General features: G+C 41.1%; 1 protein-coding gene across 1 annotated transcript in view; it reads right to left on the bottom strand.

Moving 5' to 3' along the window:
• The window catches only part of UBR5 (ubiquitin protein ligase E3 component n-recognin 5), a gene marked incomplete at both ends in the record, with an annotated part of 89,296 nt that extends 70,493 nt beyond the window's left edge, over positions 1-18,803 (bottom strand). Inside the window, 4 exons of the mRNA XM_081996629.1 lie at positions 356-432; positions 603-684; positions 1,184-1,228; positions 18,742-18,803. Of these exons, the coding sequence (XP_081852755.1) occupies positions 356-432; positions 603-684; positions 1,184-1,228; positions 18,742-18,803 (266 nt within the window). The remainder of the gene's footprint in view (positions 1-355; positions 433-602; positions 685-1,183; positions 1,229-18,741) is intronic.
• Between the last annotated feature and the right edge of the window lie 757 nt (positions 18,804-19,560).

Here is a 19,560-nt window from a genome sequence, read left to right as displayed (position 1 = left end):
GGTCTAGAAAGTGAGCCTCTCCAGATGGGACCACTTTCAGAGTGGATTCTACATGAACCTTAACAATTTAACACAGTTTCTTTCATAAGGGTTATTTCTGGAGGGGTTTGTTTCTTCAAGTCAAAGAGATCCTGTCTCACTTCTTTTAGAATCACATCTGCTATTTATTCCTATACCAGTTTGTTGAGCTACGCTGTTTGGCTGCATCACCATAACCATTATGTATCTACTCAAAGTACCCATTCCAAAGGCAACCTAGTTTAAAAACAAACAAACAAAAACAAAACCAAAAAAGCAGCCAAGCTGCTTATCCAGTTCAAAAGAATGATGTAATATGAAGAAAAGCATTTCTTACCCATCATTGTTATCAGGTTTACCCAATTCCAATCTGTCTGGTTGAACTGAAAAACCAATCCTGCAGACTCTACCATCCTGTATTTAAAATAAAAACACCAAATGTCCAAGATTGAAATGTTAAGAAAAAAATACAAACAAAAACAAGTTTTCAGTTACTGAAGAATGTTGATCAATTTGATGATAGAAAAGTTAAAATTAACTTTATGGTTTCAAGTTTGTTATCTGAGCAGATTTAAGTAATTTACCTCAAGAAGAAATGCAGCATGATTTGGTCCCACCACACACTGTTTAATAGTGGCTTGTTCCAATACATTCAAAGGGGGGTGGCTGAAAACAGAAAGTGAGCATGTATAACATTTTTAAACTTTTAAAGTCTGAAAAAAATAAAAAACAAGAAGTATATAGAAGAAACAACGTACAGTGACTGTTACCAATATAAAAACATTCAAGAAAGACTAAGTATGTGCATTAGTTGAAGCAACTATGATGTATTTTTGGTCATTAAGCACAGAAAATGCAGAACAAAACCTTGACAGGTGATACAGTTTTCACTTAACTAGATCAGCAATAAACAACAGGGGTTATACTTCAAATTAAGGAATAATTTAATAAGGAGGGTATTTAATAACATAATTTATCATAACTGAAATCCTAATATTTTCTTCCTAATATAAGAACTGTGTTATCTGAAGCATTTCTGAACTATAGTGTTAGTACTATTGAGGCTTTCTAAGACTGTATCTACAGTGTAATCATTTGCTTCTTATTGCTGTTACAAAAATTGTACTTTCCTAAATGATTTACAGAAGCATCTGATATGCCTTACCTGTTTAAATTATATTTGTTCAGCTTCTCTGAAACTTCCCTTAATCTGAAACAAAAAGAAATGAAGCTGTTGATTGAAAGACATCTTCCACAATACACAAACATCCACTTCAGCAGCGTATTTATGACGTTATCAGAACAACTTACCACTGCATTTCATGAAACTCAATACAAATACTACTCGGTGCTGGGAGTCTGTATAATAACAGCTTCAAATCAGGTTTTTGTTTTGGAGAGTTTTTTGCTTTAGAGTTTTACCTTCACCTACTATCTTGCCACAAAACCTGTGTTTTCTTGCATTTCTGTGTGTTTTGCAAGTCACTATCAAAAAGCACTACTCCTGCCTTGTTACCACCATTTACAGCTTTACACACAAAATGTATGCAGAAGAAGCAATGAGCATTAACTGTAGATATATTTGTGTTTCCTCAGATAAGCTTAAACACAGTATCCCAGAGCAGACAAGATTATAATTTTCTAGGAAATCCAAGTACATGGCATATCAGAGCCAAAAATATGACAGTAAGTTCCCCAAACAGAAAAGACAGGAAAACAGATGCACAAAAGCCAGCGTCAAAAGGGACAAACAACAAACTTCTTCTACTAAGAAGAAAGAACCCAGAGAAAATTCACTACACACAGGGTTATATAAAACATCACCTTCACTAAAATGGAAAGACTGCTTCCAACAGTACTTCCATTTCACTTTCATAGCACCTTACCAAATGGAAAATCAGAACCCAAAAAAGGGCCAACCCACAGACCTCTTCTGCTTAGAGGGTATGGTGTCCAAAAGTGGAAACCAACACAGTAATTTCTAAGGCAATTTTTAATCCACTTAGAAAAGATCCTCTTCAGGTAGCAAAGATACTCTCGTAATATCAGGCAGGCATTGCAGGTGAAACTTGGTCTCCTTTCCTCCCAAAGATGACAAGCAATCTGAAAAAGCCCCTGAATAGATTCCAATTCTAGTTAGAACATTCACATTATATTAAGATACAAAACCAAGATGAATGCTGTAAAAATAATGCAAGGTCTTCCTAATTAAGAAAAAAAAAATACCAACTTTGGTACCATGCCCATCCTATCATTCCAGAAATCTCCTTCTTAAATTGGCAACACCGTTCTAAACCTAACAGAGACATGCACACCAGCACTGCTTTCCTCTGTCTGAATGTCTTTAAACCCTTTCTTTTTACTTGCTTCACTTCAGTTTCTACACACAGACTGCTATGCATAACAGACTTCAGTTACTTGCAAGCCCTGAGCATGAGAAAGGATACAGAATAGCGGTCCAAACAGCCAAATCCTAATGTTATCAACAGTGTTTAACTTTAAAGCACTTGTCCTGAGGGGGAAAAAAAAAGGAAAGAGAGATATACATCTGTTTGAGAAACAAGATAATTTATACTGATAGAAATAATTTCCAAGCACAAGAAGAAAGGACCACAGTGAAAGGACAGCAGGAAGGAAGTGAACGTGCTTAGAATTGCCTTTTGCTAGCCAAGCCAAGCTGCTGGTTTGTAAAGCAGGCGATTTCACACTCCCAATTTCCAGCCACAACTACCTCACCCAAGCCAAGAGTACGTACATAGGTAAGGTTTCTGCGAAGACAACCCACAAAAGAGAAAGAGAACACAAAGTTCACATGCAATCTGCGTGAAACCAGATTGTACCCCACAAAAGTAAACGACTACGGGATAACATGGAAAGAACCCTGAAGATGAATGGCATATATTCCACAGCTTACCATACGGTTCTATAAAGCAAGCAGGGCTCTGCTGCATAATATATGACAAGTTAAATATCCCTGAAGTCTTATGTCTTCGGTATATCACCTAACAGTTTCCCAGAGGAATACTGAGAAGTTTTCCATTAACATTTCTCCTCATGGCAAGCATGAGTAATAATTATAGAATAGGAAAACCTACCTTTATGTTCACTGTACTGCCTACATGAAAAGCTGATGGCAAATAAAGTAGTGCTTTCTACTGGAGATGATTACTAGACTAGTCTATGAGCAATATTTAAAACTTCCTTATCTGAGCATTGTGTCACAAAACCTGAGCACTACCAAAGAAATAGACATTTTTCAACTTGTAAAAAAAAATCATCATAACCCTTTTTTACTCGTAAAAAAACCAATGAAGTGATAGGAAAGAAATATGCACAGAAAGCTCTGACTTGCATACTCAGTGAATCTATTAGCAACACCAGTCTCAAAAGAGTACATCTAACTGCAACAAGAATAGGTCAAAAGAGGTCTAATGTTATTGAAAAGAGGCTGTTGTCAACATTTAAGGGGAGGAGCAGAGAAGGGTGTAAGTGACAATGCTGAAAGTACTAAACTCTCCTACAGAAAAAAAAAGGTTAAAAACTACCTCACTACTCAACCGTCTTGTATGCAACTGCCAAGTACTGCCTCATAAGCTTAGAGGTCCATGAGGACTTGAATTTGACGTAAAACACCACCGAGTGAAAAAGGAGTAGTTCCCGAGCGCCGCGTCCCTGCTGGGCTGCTGCTTTCATCCCCGCTCCCCCCCTTCCTTGTGCCGCCACCAGCATTCACGTGAACACCAGTCACAAAACTAAACCAGCAGAAAAACAAGAGTAAAGCGGACAGATGTGTTTGTATATTCTGTAGTAGGAATATGTTTGTGCAAATAAAAACTCTAATTTCACAAAAACGTTTCCTGCAGCAATCTAAGCCTTTCCACTTGCACAGTTGCATGGTATTGTACTGCTGACCCTCTGAAGTCAAAATACAAAATGCATATTTAAGATCAGGTTAATTTTAACAACACGATTCAGTAACTTCCACTGATGGTGCACTGGAGGAAGAGGTACAGGCAGGGATGCTTTAATCAATTCTCACATTAAAGAAGGTCAACACTTCCACTGAGACCTTTCTGTGGTAAAACAAATCTCCGATATGAATGCCTAGATAGGCTAAGCTTTGAAAAATTCTCATTAAAGGCAATTACACTTTCAAAGGACCAACTTCGAAGCAACATATATTTTGTTCACAAACAGATTTCTGGAGAAATGCACTAGCTTGCCATACTTTTAAAACAAAAAGTTTAGTGATGATGGCTCCTGTGTTAAGATCCACATTCTTTAAATGTCCCTATCAAAATTCATCCAGAAACAGTTGTGAGGAAAACAAAAAGTCCATTTGTCCAAGATACTACTTCTCTCAAAGTACATTTCTATTTCCAGCGAATTTTATCTGAGGACCCATCCTTCCACCACACCTTGCTTTATAAAACCAAATTAGGCTCAAAAATGCAAGAGAGCTACAGAGAAACTCCATTTCAAGTACCAAGTATTTTATAGAAAAACTGGACTTACAGTACGTTAAAGTAACTTTACCCTATTTAAACACGAGCTTAAATCCATGTAAGTAAAATTCTGGTTTACAATTTGTGCTTTTACCCAATTTCTAAGAATAAAAATATTTTGTTTTAAAGTAGGAAGGTAATCCTGAGAATTATTTTTATTTAAAGACATTCTAGACTCCTGTAATACATGTTCAGTTCCCTGCAGCAGTCTGTCAGCTGCAGTCCTACCTTGCCAGTCATCCTGCAGGAATATCCACCGTTCAAGTATTTCCATCATGCCAACAACAGTTCACAGACCAACAAACAAACCATAAGACACAAGCAGAACTTTCTTACCAGGTTTTAGAATAGTTCAATGAATGCATGGTCATCCTTCTCCCCGTGTGTTAGGAAACTAACAGTTACAAAAATAAAGAAAAACAAAAAACCCCCAAAAAAGCCCCAACACACCTACATCATCTACGCTTAGTGAACATCTGCTAGATGTTCTCAAGCAGACAAGTAACATGAAGAGCATAGAGCACTGTAAACAGAAATCTCATGTAGCAAGATTTACATAATTTTCCCCTCAAAAACTTTCTTGATGTTGAACAGAAACAGTATTTACAAGTCCTCATATCTAATCTGACATTTTGCAGCAGTGGTCAAATAACAGTACATGTAACACATTTATTCATAACCATTAAAACAATTTCTGTCATCTCAGAGATTAATTTCTGTAACGATATAAAACAATCTATTTTTCCTTTTTCTCTGCAATTTTAGACTAAATTTTTAAATGTCAGCTAGGTCTTTAGAGAACACACCATAAAAATCACTGAAGTTAAGCAATCCAAACAAAGGATTCAACTACAGAGATATAAAATAAAATGTTTGCATGCTGCACATCTCCAAAAGGAAGGAAGTCTTTCTGTACTCAGCAGGTGACACTACAGAGTCCCAGACACAATATTCAGAAGATTCACTTGGATTTTTCCTGAAGTTGCTCCTTCATGGCCTTAAAAAGTTATTTGTACACTTTAAAGTTAAAATATCAGGCAGAGGCCCGAACACAAGAGCTTTCCTTACCTCAGCACCACATGGTGATGTTAAGATCTGCAGAGGAGGAAAAGGAAAGGTACATTTAAAAAAAAAAAAAAAAACAAACAGCTTGGTATGATGAACAACTTCAAGTAGGGAAATGAAAAATAAAACTAATTTAGCCCTGGTAAATTTTTCTAAGTGATCAGGCTTCTTTAAGACAACTTAAGATGACAATGAAGTCTGTAAGCTATAAGACTAAGCTGTAAACTTATAAGACTTTCACACCAGAGCAGAAGGAAGTATACAAGAACTGATAGAATGCTTTTCCAAGGCAAGGCTAACAGTAAGCAGATACCCAAGAGGGGCGAAAAAAACCAGTTCAAGCACTGGAAAACAGTATTGAGTAACATACCTATCAACAGTTGAAATGTAAATGCAACCTTCACCTCCATCCCTCAGTTGAGACCCTGAAGTGTTCTCAGCACAGCAAGCCAGACCCAAGGAGGCAGCTACGTGGCCAATTCACGAGTTCAGCCCAGCAGAGCTGCACAGCCTCCAGACCAAAGCCCTCTCACACCTATCTTGAATCACATGGAAATAAACTCCTGTCTATTGGTGTCATAAGAACAGAGCCTCAGAAATGGAGAAAATGGATGCCAATGAGAAGCTTAAGCAAATACGTTCTCTTTGTTTCCTGATCCCGGGATGTCTTGGACACGGGACACTGTCATTGATGTAAAGTCACATCCAGCTATCTTCCATGTCAAAATACAGCACACAAAAGGATCTCACCCCTGCCTGCCATGTCCTACACTAGAAAGCAGTTTCCAAAGAGGCAGCATTCATAGTTCCTGTACCAAACACCTTTCTCCTAATGGAATAAATTAAGAAATAAAGGTGAAAAAACTGTTTTCCACCAATGAGCAGGAGGAAAGGGTGGGGAGATGGGGAGAAGATGATTAAAGTGTGCTTTAAGTCATTCTGGGTAGTTACGAGGGAGCATCTGTTAAAAAAAAAAAAACACTGAAGTACCACACAAAATAGTGCAACAAGATTATCTGCAGAAAATAGGAAGTAATGCACATAAGAAAAAATAAATCCCAAGTGCAAGTACAAAATGACAGCCTCCAAGGTAGCCAATACTACTCAGCAGTGGGGTGGGACAATATGTTTAGACTAGAATACACAGATCACCAAAACAAACAAGATGACAACGAAAGTCATTGCTCCACTCACCCCGTAATCAGGTGTACCACGGCTTACACTGTGTCCTCTCCCCATTCCAAGAAATATAAATTAGGACTACTTGGTTATTACATACTAAACCAACACCTACTGCTCAGGAAGCCCCTGAGCTGCAAATCCTTAGATGCTGGAAAAGCACCACTGTACATTTGCCCTATTCTAACACTCTTCCCCCGTCATCTAGCACTGGTCACTTCCACAAACTGGAGGAAAACATGAAGGACCTCTTGTTTGACTGTAACAGCTATTCTTATGTTCCATGGTATCAACTAACATGGGTTTACAGAATATAGCTCCCAAACTTTATTTTCTATTTCGTAAGACTGTCAGTTTGGTTGATAAATTTAGTTCTGACCATTTAATAGTCCTCTCTGGAACAATGGTAATACACTGTGCTGAATCAGTAAGTTATAGTAGAAAGCTAATATGGCAAACAGCGAATTAATCTCTTGAAAACAGTTTTCTGCAATATCACTGAAAAGTCTTCAGGTAATACAATGATTACAGAAAGTAAATGCCCTTACAGCAGACCATTATTATTTCATGATATAACAACACTGATATAGATAATGACCTATATCTAAAGTTAGGTATAAGCTAGCCCACAACAAGGTTAAAGCAGGACAAGAAAAACTGGCAAAGACAATATAGTGGCAATGACATCAAAAGGTTAAAGATACCCACCAATATCTAATATTCAGAATTAAACACATACTGCAGAGGCAGTAAAATGACTTGCCCATCTTCTTCACCCTACAGAGAGGATAAGCATATATTTCAGTTCTGGTTTTAGGAAAGCAAAGTAGATTTCTTATCACTGTATAGGAGAACAAGAGGAAAGCAGGGGATATTGTCTGCCTAAACTTTAGTAAGGCTTTTGACACTCTGTCCTGTTAATATCCTTACAGAGAAGCTCATACATATATCCATACAGAGGAGTATGGATGCACGAGCAGACAGTGAGGTGAACTGAAAACTGTCTGACCGGCTGGGCCCAGAGGGTGGTGATCAGCAGCATGAAGTCTAGCTGGAGGCCAGTGACTAGCGGTGTACCCCAGGGGGCAATGCCAGGTCCAGTCCTGTTCAACATCTTCGTTAGTTATCTGGATGAGGGGGCAGAGCGTACTCTCAGCGACCTTGCTGATGACACCAAACCAGGAGGAGTGGCAGATATGCCAGAGGGTTGTGCTGCCCTCCAGAGCACAGGAACTTCATGACGTTCAATAAGAGGAAGTACAAAGTCCTGTACCTCTGGAGGAACAATCCCACACACCAGTATATGCTGGGCACTGCCCAGCTGGAAAGCAGCTTTGCAGGAAAGGACTTCAGAGGCCTGGTGGACACCAGGTTGAACATGAACCAGCACGCCTTGCGGCAAAGGCAACAAATGGTATTCCTGGACTGCATTAGACAAAGTGTTGCCAGCAGGCTGAGGGAGGTGATCCTTCCCTTCATTCAGCACCAGTGAGGCCACACCTGGAGTTCTGTGTCTAGTTCTGGGCTCCCCAGTACAAGAGAAGCATGGACATACTGGAGAGTGTCCAGCAAAGGGCCACAAAGATGATTAAGGTACTGGAACACCTCTCAAATGAGGAAAGGCTGAAAGAGCTGGGACTGTTCAGCCTGGGGAAGAGAAGGCTCTGAGGGGATCTTATCAACACACCTAATAGGAGGGTGTAAAGAGGACAGAGCCAGACTCTTTCCAGTGGTGCGCAGTGACAGGAATAGAGGCAATAGGCACACAAACTGAAATGCAGGAGGTTCTGTCTGAACATCAGGAAACACTCTTCTACTGTGAAGGTGCCTGAGCACTGGCACAGATTGCCCAGAGAGGTTGTGGAGTCTCCATCCTTGGGAGTTACTCAAAAGCTGTCTGAATACAGTGCTGGGCAACCAGCTCTGGATGGCCCTGCTTTGAGCACATGAGCTGGACCAGATGACATCCAGACGTCCCTTGCAACCTCAGCCATCCTATGATTCAGAGGGCTTTTTGCTTTCAGGGTGTGATCTTGACTCTCTGACTTGGGGGCATGGCAGCAAAAAGATGTTTTTTGCCACTGAAGAGCTAGGAGCTCATGCTTTGCTATAGAATCCCTGTAAGGGCGGTAGCTTAGAAAAAAAGTTACACCAAGCAGTCAGGGAAATGTCTGAGAAGTATTATTTAGACATTGAGTAAAAATATTCACAGGTGCTAAAATATCCCAATGGAAGTACTCTGTTTCTCTAGCAGGAACAGAGCCCTTCCAGCAAGACCAGGAGACAGTCACCTGTAGGACTTGTGAAATGCAGCACTGGGTTTGCCAGAACTAGATGCCTCTGATTAACAATGAATTTCTAGGCTTTCAAATGCTATAAAAACATTTTTAAAAGTAAGAACTGTCACATTAATAAATACTTTGTGTCTTGGACGGAGAAAAGCAACAGTGTATTTTATACAAGTGATATTATTAAAAGCGAAGTACAAACATGACACTGAATTTTAACTGCTTTGCAGTAAAGTCCCATGTGCTTATTCACATGCTGAATTAGTTTTAGCAATAGGGAAAGACCATTTAGCATGTACAGCCCTTTACTTGCCAATTCCCCCAATTTCAAGGCTTGAAGTCTTCAACAGAAACTCCAATATCACAGTATTATCTGCATGCCACGTCTTCAAACTTATTAAAAACTGCCTTTTATATACCATGGACTCCCCTCCTCACACTGCACTGTCTTCTACCGAACACACATGTTCAAAACCTTCCTCTCAGACACTGCATCTTTGATTTAGATAGTAACAGAATGAGGCCTGGCATAGGGAGTAGAGAGCAAGTGCCATGCCAGAAAAACAAGCAGCCAAATTGCTTTGTCAGATGCACACTGCAGGCAAAGTAACTCAAAAGAAACCCCAGCTTTTGAGGTGCATAGCTCATCACAATACTTTTTTGCTTTGCCGAAAAACAGATCCTCTCTTTTCCATCTGTCTGTACCACAGCCACAGAACTCCAGGTGCTTCCCCTCAGCGTAACTAGTATTTTGGTTCCTCTACAAGAGCTCATGAAGCAGCACGTTGCGTACCTCCTGCTTCACATTTTGCCTACGGCCGTACTATTTCAGGTAACAATCCTGCCAGATACAGATTCTGCACCACAAGAGAAAGAAACAAAGCTTTAGCTATTCCAGCAAACAGCCTGTTATCCCCCTACGCCATCTCATCATGAGCAGGGCAATCTTAGCCAGATTACATTCTGCCCACCCAATCTGCCCCACAACAAGAAGATGCTATGATTTGTACCATTGGAATCTTTTATTAAGGACCTTTAAATCTAGAGACAGATACATGTTGCTGAAGTCAGCAAATTGCATAAATAGTGCCTTAAAACAAAAAGAAGAGAGAGAAGGAAAACTGCTGTTACTGATGTACTGAGTGTAGTCAAAGCTGAAGAACAGAGTTTCAACAACATAAGAAAGAGATCTTCATTAAAGGTCAGACAACAATAACTCAATTGTATTAAAAGGAAAAAATATAAAATTGATTAAAAGCCATAAATCCTCTTTAGAAGAACACTTCTTGATATTTACTAAAAAGAAAGAAAAAATGCATCTCTGATCATTTTCAGGCTGGATAGAGAGCAGCAAAACTTCATACCATAAATGAAAGAATAAACACTGAGAGACACATTTAAGAAAATTAATTTTGCAAGATGAATGAGAAATTAAAACGATACCACACTTACTGAAAGAAGTGACAAAGCCCAATGACTTCAAATGACAACAGAGTAAGGCCTACAGCTTTCATTAAATTGCATCAGCTTTCATTAAATTGCATTCACATGGGTTAAGTATTTATTTTCCAGCTAAGTTTTTGGTAAAAACGCTGTAGCACAAACATTTGTCCATATGAAGTCAATGCTAGACTCCACGCTGGAAACTATATAGTGAAATTATAATCTTTAGTAGAATCCCGAGATCCCAATCAAGATCCATTGTCATTGTATCAGAGCTACCTATGTACATGAAGAGGTAACCTATCCCAAACGCAAAAAAGGTGAGAGTTTGAGAAAACCTAATGGACAGTAGAGAATGAAGTATAATGAAAGACTAAGCAAATTTTTTAAATGCTGTTTTAACACAGGCTTGGCTTAAACTACTCAACTACTACTTCTTCACAGTGTTAAAAAAAAAAAAAGATAAAAATTAGCATCCACCTTAACTAGAGATGATGGCAAATATACTGCAGAAAGTAATACCATCAAGCCTTGTGTACAGAGCACAGAGTTTCTTTTTGGGCTATTTTCTACTAAACAGGCAAACTACAGCTGCATGGGTATAATCACCCTAGATTACCCAAGATTTTCCCGACTGTCCACAATACTGATTACTTTGAGTAAAAAGCAAAAAACCCAACCAAACAAAAACCACACCCCCTTGAATGTGGTCTTTTTTTGCCAAAGACCAATTTCATAAGATTACTGAAGTCTCCAGCAGCCTTCGTGCTTTAATCTGTCCAGTTGCACTACCGTTGTCACAAATTAAATCGGCAGACCTCATGGCTGGCAATAAAACAACGATAATGACAAGTTCCACCACAGTTAGTGTCCAAAATAGTACTAATCATGTGAATGTTTTAAAAGTTTTTTATTCTGCATTCTTTAATAACCACAATGTAAAATTAAATCAGAAACATGAGGGACCAAAGCTATTTTGGGGCATCTTTTCTAATAAAAGGTAGCAACCAGTTTAATCAAGAAAAGCTGTTCAAAACAAAACTAGAGGAAATACACATTCAATCTCTGTTGTGAATATAAACAATTTGAGAAATCAGCAAGAGGCATCTTAAGGCATAACACCAACAGGCTTGGGATTACAAAAACTAGCCAATGAAACAAACCATAAGATGCTATGTAAAAGATCATGTTTAGAACTGCAACAAAATAAATATGCTGGGGTGTTACAAAAGGGTGGCAAATGAATATTCACAACTTTTCTGTACCAACATGGATTAGTACTGTAAAACACATTGCACTTTAAACCACAATAGTTAAGATTTGCTGAAAGACAGGGTGAAGCATATTTACCCTGAGAAATTGCCCTGACAAGTGTTGGCAGTAGCAGTGAGACTTGAGAGAGGAAGACAAAATTTTCAATGATAGCAAATTCAATAGTTACATCACTCCTCAATTAAAGCCAAACTGGCAGTTTTACATAACTGTAGATTACCAGTGTGCTCACCTTACACCTTTCTACTCAGTTTTACAGTGTATTTGAAGAGTTTAAAATAGGTAAACTTCATACCTTTGTATCAGTGAGGTGGTACATGTTCTCTCTCAAATGTAACAAAAAGCTCTTTAAATTGAAATAAACCAGTTAATTTTCCTTGGAGGGGAAGGGTAAGAGAAAAGGAAGCAGTGTTGGCTGACTGCTTTTTTTTAAGCACAGAAAGACTTCAGAAAGTAGAGGACGGAGTTTATTGTCAAAATAGGTCTATGCCAGAAAGAGAAAATAATTAGGATCTGAAACCTGGATAATCATTGCTGTAGTGGACTAACTAGTGCTGTGACCATCCTCATTTAAACTGACAAGCTTACAATTCTGCACAAAAGACATGCGCACCTTGAAAATTACATTTGCACACTTATTTCAGTATTTTTTTTCTCCTAATTGTCCCTCCCAATTTAAAATCCTCTAGCCACTACAAGTAGGCCTTGTCCCCGTGTTTTCTCCGGGGAATATACAGATGCCAACTACTGCAGTCTTCTATGTGAAGTTGTTACTAAGAGCCAAATCCTTAGTGGACTTCACTGAATTCAAGCTTTAAAAAAAAAAAAAGTTTGTGCGACTGAAAAGCACAAGTAGTTTTTGTATATGGTTTTCTTCTGCCTAAGTGGCTGCTGAGTTGATGCAGGGAAAGACAAAACAGCAGCTTTTACAGGGAGCATCCTGCAAATTTAACTGCCTAGATTGCTGTTAATAATCACAAAAATAAAAGCTACCTTGCAACCCCTTCTCCATCTCTCTGTAATTTTCAAATACATACTACCATCTATTTCATTTAAGTCATGAACAATTAACCGTGCCATAACTGTTAAAAAGGCAGCTACAACACACTGCAGAGCTTGCCATGCTTGGGTACATCCTTGGTTGTTTTTCTCAAGCATTAAGTAATTTTTCACATAAATGTAATTGTGTACCAAACAGTTATCTACTTAAACTTTAAACAGTTTAAGAAAGAAGTGTCATACTCTTTACATCTATTTTATGGCTTAATTACAAACTATTGACAAACACCTTTTTACAAAAGTATCCTACATGGCAACTAGAACACTTAATACATACTATACCAAAATTACCTTAAAAGTATGCTATTGATTATAGAGTTTAACTTTTACCAAGAATTAGCACATAAATGTTGTTGACTGATACCTCACTGTTCTTAGAATTAAAAAAGGTTTATGACAGCTCTGATTTGCATTGCCAACCTTAAAATATGGCTATTAATATCTTACTCCATTAATCTTATTTTATCATTGCTCTAAGAACAAATATGCTCAAACTTCACAGATAATTTTAAAGGAAAGAAAAGGCCACATTTGTGCCCCAATTACTATTTTACTAAATTCCTTGTGACAGGTCACAACTACTCGCAGCCCGGATCGCATTCACAGTACAGTTTCACATTACAGTAGCCAAAATAAGCTTGCTGTTTTCAAAATGGAAGGAACTCAACCCTGCTTCCTCTTCCCTATTCTTCACTCCCAGCTCTCCCTCCTGCAGCACTTTTCAAAATCCCCCCTTTTTTATCCATCTGCTCTGATGCTTACCGAACCAGGATATAAACCAGGTCAACTTCCTAATCCACAATATTTACTTCATTTTATCAGGGTTAGCTTTATATCATTTTAGCAAATTAAGTCAGTTTAATGTGGGATCAGGCACTTAAAGTTAGTGCAAGGTAAGAAGTGGGGAAAACAAACCTCCCTCCTTCAGAAGAGAGCAATTACTTTGCCTTACAACATCTCAGGAAAGTTTCAGTAAGAACATTCACAGACAACTACATACATACTCTCTGAAAAACAGTGTCTGGTGCGTAGCAAACTACTGAAACCAGAAGATGACCCTGGCAGAGCAAAGTCCAAAAAGGTCTCGACTATTGCCCTGTGTGTACCTAGCTTTTCACATTCAACTATATACGAAATGATGCTTATAAGCAAGTGCTGATGTTTAACTTCCAAATTATCACCCTTAAATAACAATACTGAAATAAGGTCAAATCTTAATGCACTGCTTCTCAGTGTATGAATCCTAAAATGGTCTGTATAACCACAGTGCTGGTGCAAACCTTTTCGTGCAGCTACAACATTTTATTTTTAAAGCAACACAGATTACGTGAGAGTAACAGCAAAATTCATGCTCGGGCTGCCTTCCTCTCTACAAGCAGACAGATACTCTCCCAGCATGGCTGTGAACGTAGAAAAGGGAGTTCAGGGCTAAACAAACACTTCCATTATCAGGAGCTCGCTCTCCCTCTCCGTGCATGGCTCCCGCAGACGTGTGGGGCCAGGACACTAGCTCCACATCCCTGCTGGCTCCCTGCACAAAATCATACCACACCCCACACCAGCTCCTTCCAGCAACATCTGCTTGGGATTTTTAACAGATTTGCTCATCAGTAAATGCAAAGGGGGAGTAAGAAAATCTGCCAGAGTAGCAGCCCACATATCCACTGATCACTTACTGATTACCTTAAAACAATGTTTTCATGTACATAGGCTATGAGAAACACAGACAGAGACTAAAAGGGTATGTTCTTGCTAAGTACTTTTTCCACAGAAATCATCAGAGGGTGTAAACAATGCGGGCAATGTAAAGTACACTAGTTAATTTTTCAGTTCGGGCATGGCCTAAAGTAAGTAATATTCGAATAACAGAGAAAGGCATTGAATATATTATTAAGGAAAACCAAACTCACCTAAGAAGGAGATAATCCTTTCTTCCCCCAAAGCTGACTGTACATAAATACTCACTGAAGCTTTGAACAAACTTTTGTCGATGTTTCAAAGAGCTTACTGCAAGAAAACTTACCACTACTACTTACCACAAACTACATACCACTTCTTAACACTCATCTTAAATTCAGAATAGCCTCTATTTAACCAAATTCATTACGTCTCATCCTCAAGAGGAGAAAAAAAAAGCACACTCACATCGCGTCAATGACCACTTCAAAAATGAAATCTTACCCTATGCTAGGACTTAAATGGCTTAGCTGACAAGAATTTTCTTAGTATAAGGTTAAAAACAAAGGCAAAGCCTTGAGACAAATCCTGTCCTGAAGGTTAGTTCATGTATGGGAAGCCATTCATGTCATTCATTCTACAGAGTAGCGAGTTAAAACTGCTCCTGTGAGGTTTCGTAACAGCCAAGAAATGGTTATTTATCATGGTTACACCCACTTCCTAGCCCAACATAAAATTAAGAAATATACTAAGAAGAATTTACTAAGATTGACTTCTCTATGAAATTGTGTGTCAAACTTCTTTCACAAAGCTCATAGTCTCTAACCCTGAAACATGCATGAAACAGGTGGATAATCAACAAAATATATCTGACACCCACTGCAACAGAAGCTGGGCATCTCTTTTTCAAAGATTAAAGCCATTAATTATTTACATCCCAAATACTTCATGGAGTTGTTTCTCAAACTCCAGGACATACCAAATTTTTCTCCCATTAAACTTTTCTTATACAGTTTGCAGAGAACAAATTGCTTGGGGGAAGAATTCCAAGTTACCCATCTTCCTAAACAAACTTACCAGAAAAAGTTTAATTACCTCAGTTCATCCCAATCAAAGTTTAGCCTCCTATCCATTTCAAAAAATGAATCCTAATACAACAGCAAAACTAAACATAACCTTGTCCTCTATGAGCTTTCTTCTGTGCAACTAGCTTCCAGACACCTGAGTAAATACCATGGCCAAGCCAACACTGCTTCAACTTATTTGAGAGAGGTCTAATAACTACCATCAAGGTACAATACTAACTAATATTTTGAAAAACACTAGTTAAGAAGTAATTTCAGATGATGAGTAGGTGTGCTCAGGAGTCTTCCCAATTATTTGTGGTTCTACAGTTACTTTTTCCTCTTTTCTTCAAAGTGTTTTACCATTCTCCAAGCTGCTGCATGAATAAGAGGCATAACAATTACACAGAAAATCTAATAAAAACTGTAAAACAGAGTGACACAAACTGTACCAAACCAAACTCAAAAAAAAAAACTTCCTCACATTTTGAAGGCTGATTAAGAGCAGTACAATACTTCTGGAGAAGGATGTTTTCCAAACTCTCTTCATCCTTTTCACACATCTATGCTGATTATTAAGCATAATATATCAAATACTTTATTATAAAAATTCAGAACTGTCATGTACCCTGAGCACACAGGGATTGCACCAATAAATCCCTTGTGTTTTAAAATGGCATTATTCCTTAGATGCAGAACACAGATCCATTACTGAAAGCGATACAACTGATCGTGTTCTACGTACACTACAAATGAAAGCATACAATGCAGAAATATGGTCCCAAAATCAGATTTTGAGAAGCAATTATCATTCAGAATGCAGACAGAAAAGAAATAACTTGGACTACTCACCACTGTCTGCAGCACAGACTCAAAAAAAGCCTATAAAGTGTGAGAGGGGAAAGAAACATCATAGAGATACGACATGTTCCAAGATTCTAACATCTATGAGCATATATATGGGAATTTATTAAGCTATCGAGATCCTGATCTATACTGACAGAACAGCAATAAGCAGCAATGCTACTGTTAAAATTGAACTGGCATTTCCAGCATGTATGTGTGAGCCTCAACCCTATTTATGAATTATTCTGATTTCACTGCATTACAAGTTCTGATACACAGCTACCACACTTCTAGTAAAATTATATATATGAAGTGGAAATTTATGACTTGCAGCTCAGATCAAGGAGCCACTTGATTTTTCAGAATAAGTCACTACTTCATAGCACTTCTGCAGTTTACTCCATATATTAATTACCACACATTATGAAGCTTCCTGTATCAAATAGAAGTTGTAAGAGCTGCTGCTGTGGTAAGAAGGGAAAAAAAAACCCCAACATTCAAAAAATTAGGAAGCATTATGAAGACTGTAGGAGCATCATATTTAACACCAGTAAGTCAACAAAACAGGTGATATTAAAGAAAAAACAGATGAGCTCTCTTACTCTGAACCAAGTGTGATAATTACATGCTAAATGTTTTCTAAGGCCCTATCAACATAAAAAAAAAAAAAGAAAAAGAAAAGCCACTGGGGTCCTTTCAAGTTCAAAGTCCTAGATCTTACTCTAAATCAAAACAGTGCAATGAGGAAGTGGAAGAACTCCTAGTACAGCATCACCTCTCAGTTTGTCACTCTAAAGGAAGATGATGTATGCCAAATTTGAATGTATTACTGTGGAGAAAGCCAACCAACCCCTTAGGAATGGGTAGGCCTCCTAGGAAGCAGGATCCTGTAAAATGTATTATCAGATTAAAGGAAAAAAATACAGTCCACACTAACATCCTTCAGGTTTTGGACCTATTTCATCATTAGAAGTTTCTTTTCCCTGTTTAAGGGCATGGATGACGTAGTTGGGCAGAAATGTTATCTTTACAATGACCTATTTTTCTCATTGTAAGCCTTCAAACCTCAGCTGTGTTTTAATAGAGACATCTCAGCCTCAGTCTAGGAAAACTAACCTAACTACAAGCAATAGCAAAGTGAGCTGGGCCCTGACCTACTCTGGTACCTTGTAAGAGCAAAACCGGAAGAATATAACCAAGAGCCCATACTTTTTAAGATTTATTAATATTTAAATACTACCTATAAAAATTAAATAACATTTATCTATTGCATTGAAAATACGGAGTTTTCTATCCAGTGATGATTAAAGATCTTGATTTATTCATGCATAGATTTATAAGAAATTAAAGATGAATAGTTACACGGTTCTTAAGAATTTCTATATGAAAGAGCACAAGTAAAATTTGCAAGCTATAACACATACCACTAGTAATTGCTACAGAAGAAATATTTGACAGCCGCACAGAGCGCTGTCAAACACATATCAAGCAGCAAAGAAAATTCGGTTCGTGGATTTATTTTCTCCCAAGCATTCTAGTTGCTCCCCAGCCTGCAATTTCTCTTCCCCAACCCACCATAAAGTTAGCTACGAGGTTTGCAAGCAGACTGCGCTTCTGTTCTAGCTGTCATTCCCATCCCAGCCAAGCCGCACTCAATCATTAATCTGGAGATCGAGCATCCCTTCTTGTCCAAAAAAAAAAAAAAAACGGGGGGGAGGGGGCAGAGCACGCGGGCGGTACGTGCGCGTGTAGCACCCCTGGCGTACGTCGCCTTCATCCTCGCTCCCATCGTTCTCCCCCCACACAGCGCGACCCGCACCCGCATTGTCTGCCTCGCTCCATCTCCGATCAATATGGACACAGCCTGGCTCCCCTCGGCCCCGGCCCGGCATCCTCGGGAGGAGCCCCTTCACGTCCCCGGGCAGACGCCGGGACTCCCCTGGCAGGCCGGAGTCCCCACCGGGGCGGCGGACCGCGGCGAAGGTCACGGCCCCCCACCCCCGCTCCCCTGGGGGTCAAAGTTTAACGGCGGCAGCCACCCGGAGAGGCGGGTGCGCGCGGCGCGGCCCGCGACGCTCCTCGCCGCCGGCCCCTGCGAGAGGAAGGCGCGGGGGCCCTGCGGCTCCGCGCTGCGGCTGCGGGACAGCGGCACGGCGAGGGATGGGGGGGGGTGCCGGGGTGTCCCCGCTGCCCGCTCCCCCGGGGCGCCCCCGCCGCGCCGCGCGCCGGCCGGCCGCCACCAGCCCCTCCCCTCACCCACAGGGGGCCGAGCCGCGCCAGGCCGGCCCCTCCCCTCCGCCCCCCGCCGCACGGCCTGCCCCTCACCGGTCATTGAGCTGGTCCTCGGTGCCCGGCAGCGGGTGCACCACAAAGTGGATCGAGGTCATGTTCCGCGCCGCCGCCGCTACCCCCCTCGGCGGAGGGAGACGGGCGGGCGGGGGCCGGGCACACAATGGGGGCGGGGGGGGCGGCGGGGGAGGGGGCGCTTAGCCTCCGTCCCTCCCCCGGGGCCGCTCGTGGCCGCCGGCGGAGTCCTCGGCTCACCCACTGCGGCGCGGAGCGCGAGGAAGAAGGAGCCCCACCGCAACGGCGCCGGGAAGAGGCTCAGCCCGCACCGCACTCACACACACGCCGCCATCTTAACTTCCAGCGGGCCCTTCTCCCTCCCTCCGTGCGCCGCGCCGGGGAGGGCGGGGCGGCGGCGCGCGGCCGCGGTGTAAGCCTCGCGCTGACTGGCGCGCGCTCCGCCGCGCGGCGCCCCTTCACTAAGCGCGCCGCCGATTGGTCGGGGAGGCCCCGCGGAGAGCGGTGACGTCATGCGCGAGAGACGTAAAGGACCACGTGCCTCCACGAATGACTCCTCGGCCGGCGGGCGGGGGCGGGGGCGGGGCGGCGCGCGCGCGGGGGCTCCCTAAGACGCCGGACGGCGAGCCCTTCCCCCTCCCGCAGCCGGCCCCCGGCGGGAGTGGAGCGGGACGGAAGGGGCCGGGCGTGCGCCGCTGCCCCGCGGCCGCTGCCCGCTGCTGAGGCTGCTGTCCCGGCCGCGGCGCCGGGAGCGCTCTCCGGGCACAGGCCGCAGTGCCCTGGCCCGTTGCGCCGGCCTTCCCTGCCGCGCTGCGGCCCTGCAGCGCGTATGAAAGCCTT

This window comes from Phaethon aethereus (assembly GCF_964289735.1).
Source record: "Phaethon aethereus genome assembly, chromosome: 2".
Taxonomy (NCBI): domain Eukaryota; kingdom Metazoa; phylum Chordata; class Aves; order Phaethontiformes; family Phaethontidae; genus Phaethon; species Phaethon aethereus.
Note: the sequence above shows the minus strand (reverse complement) of the source record. Positions and strands in the feature narration are given on the sequence as shown.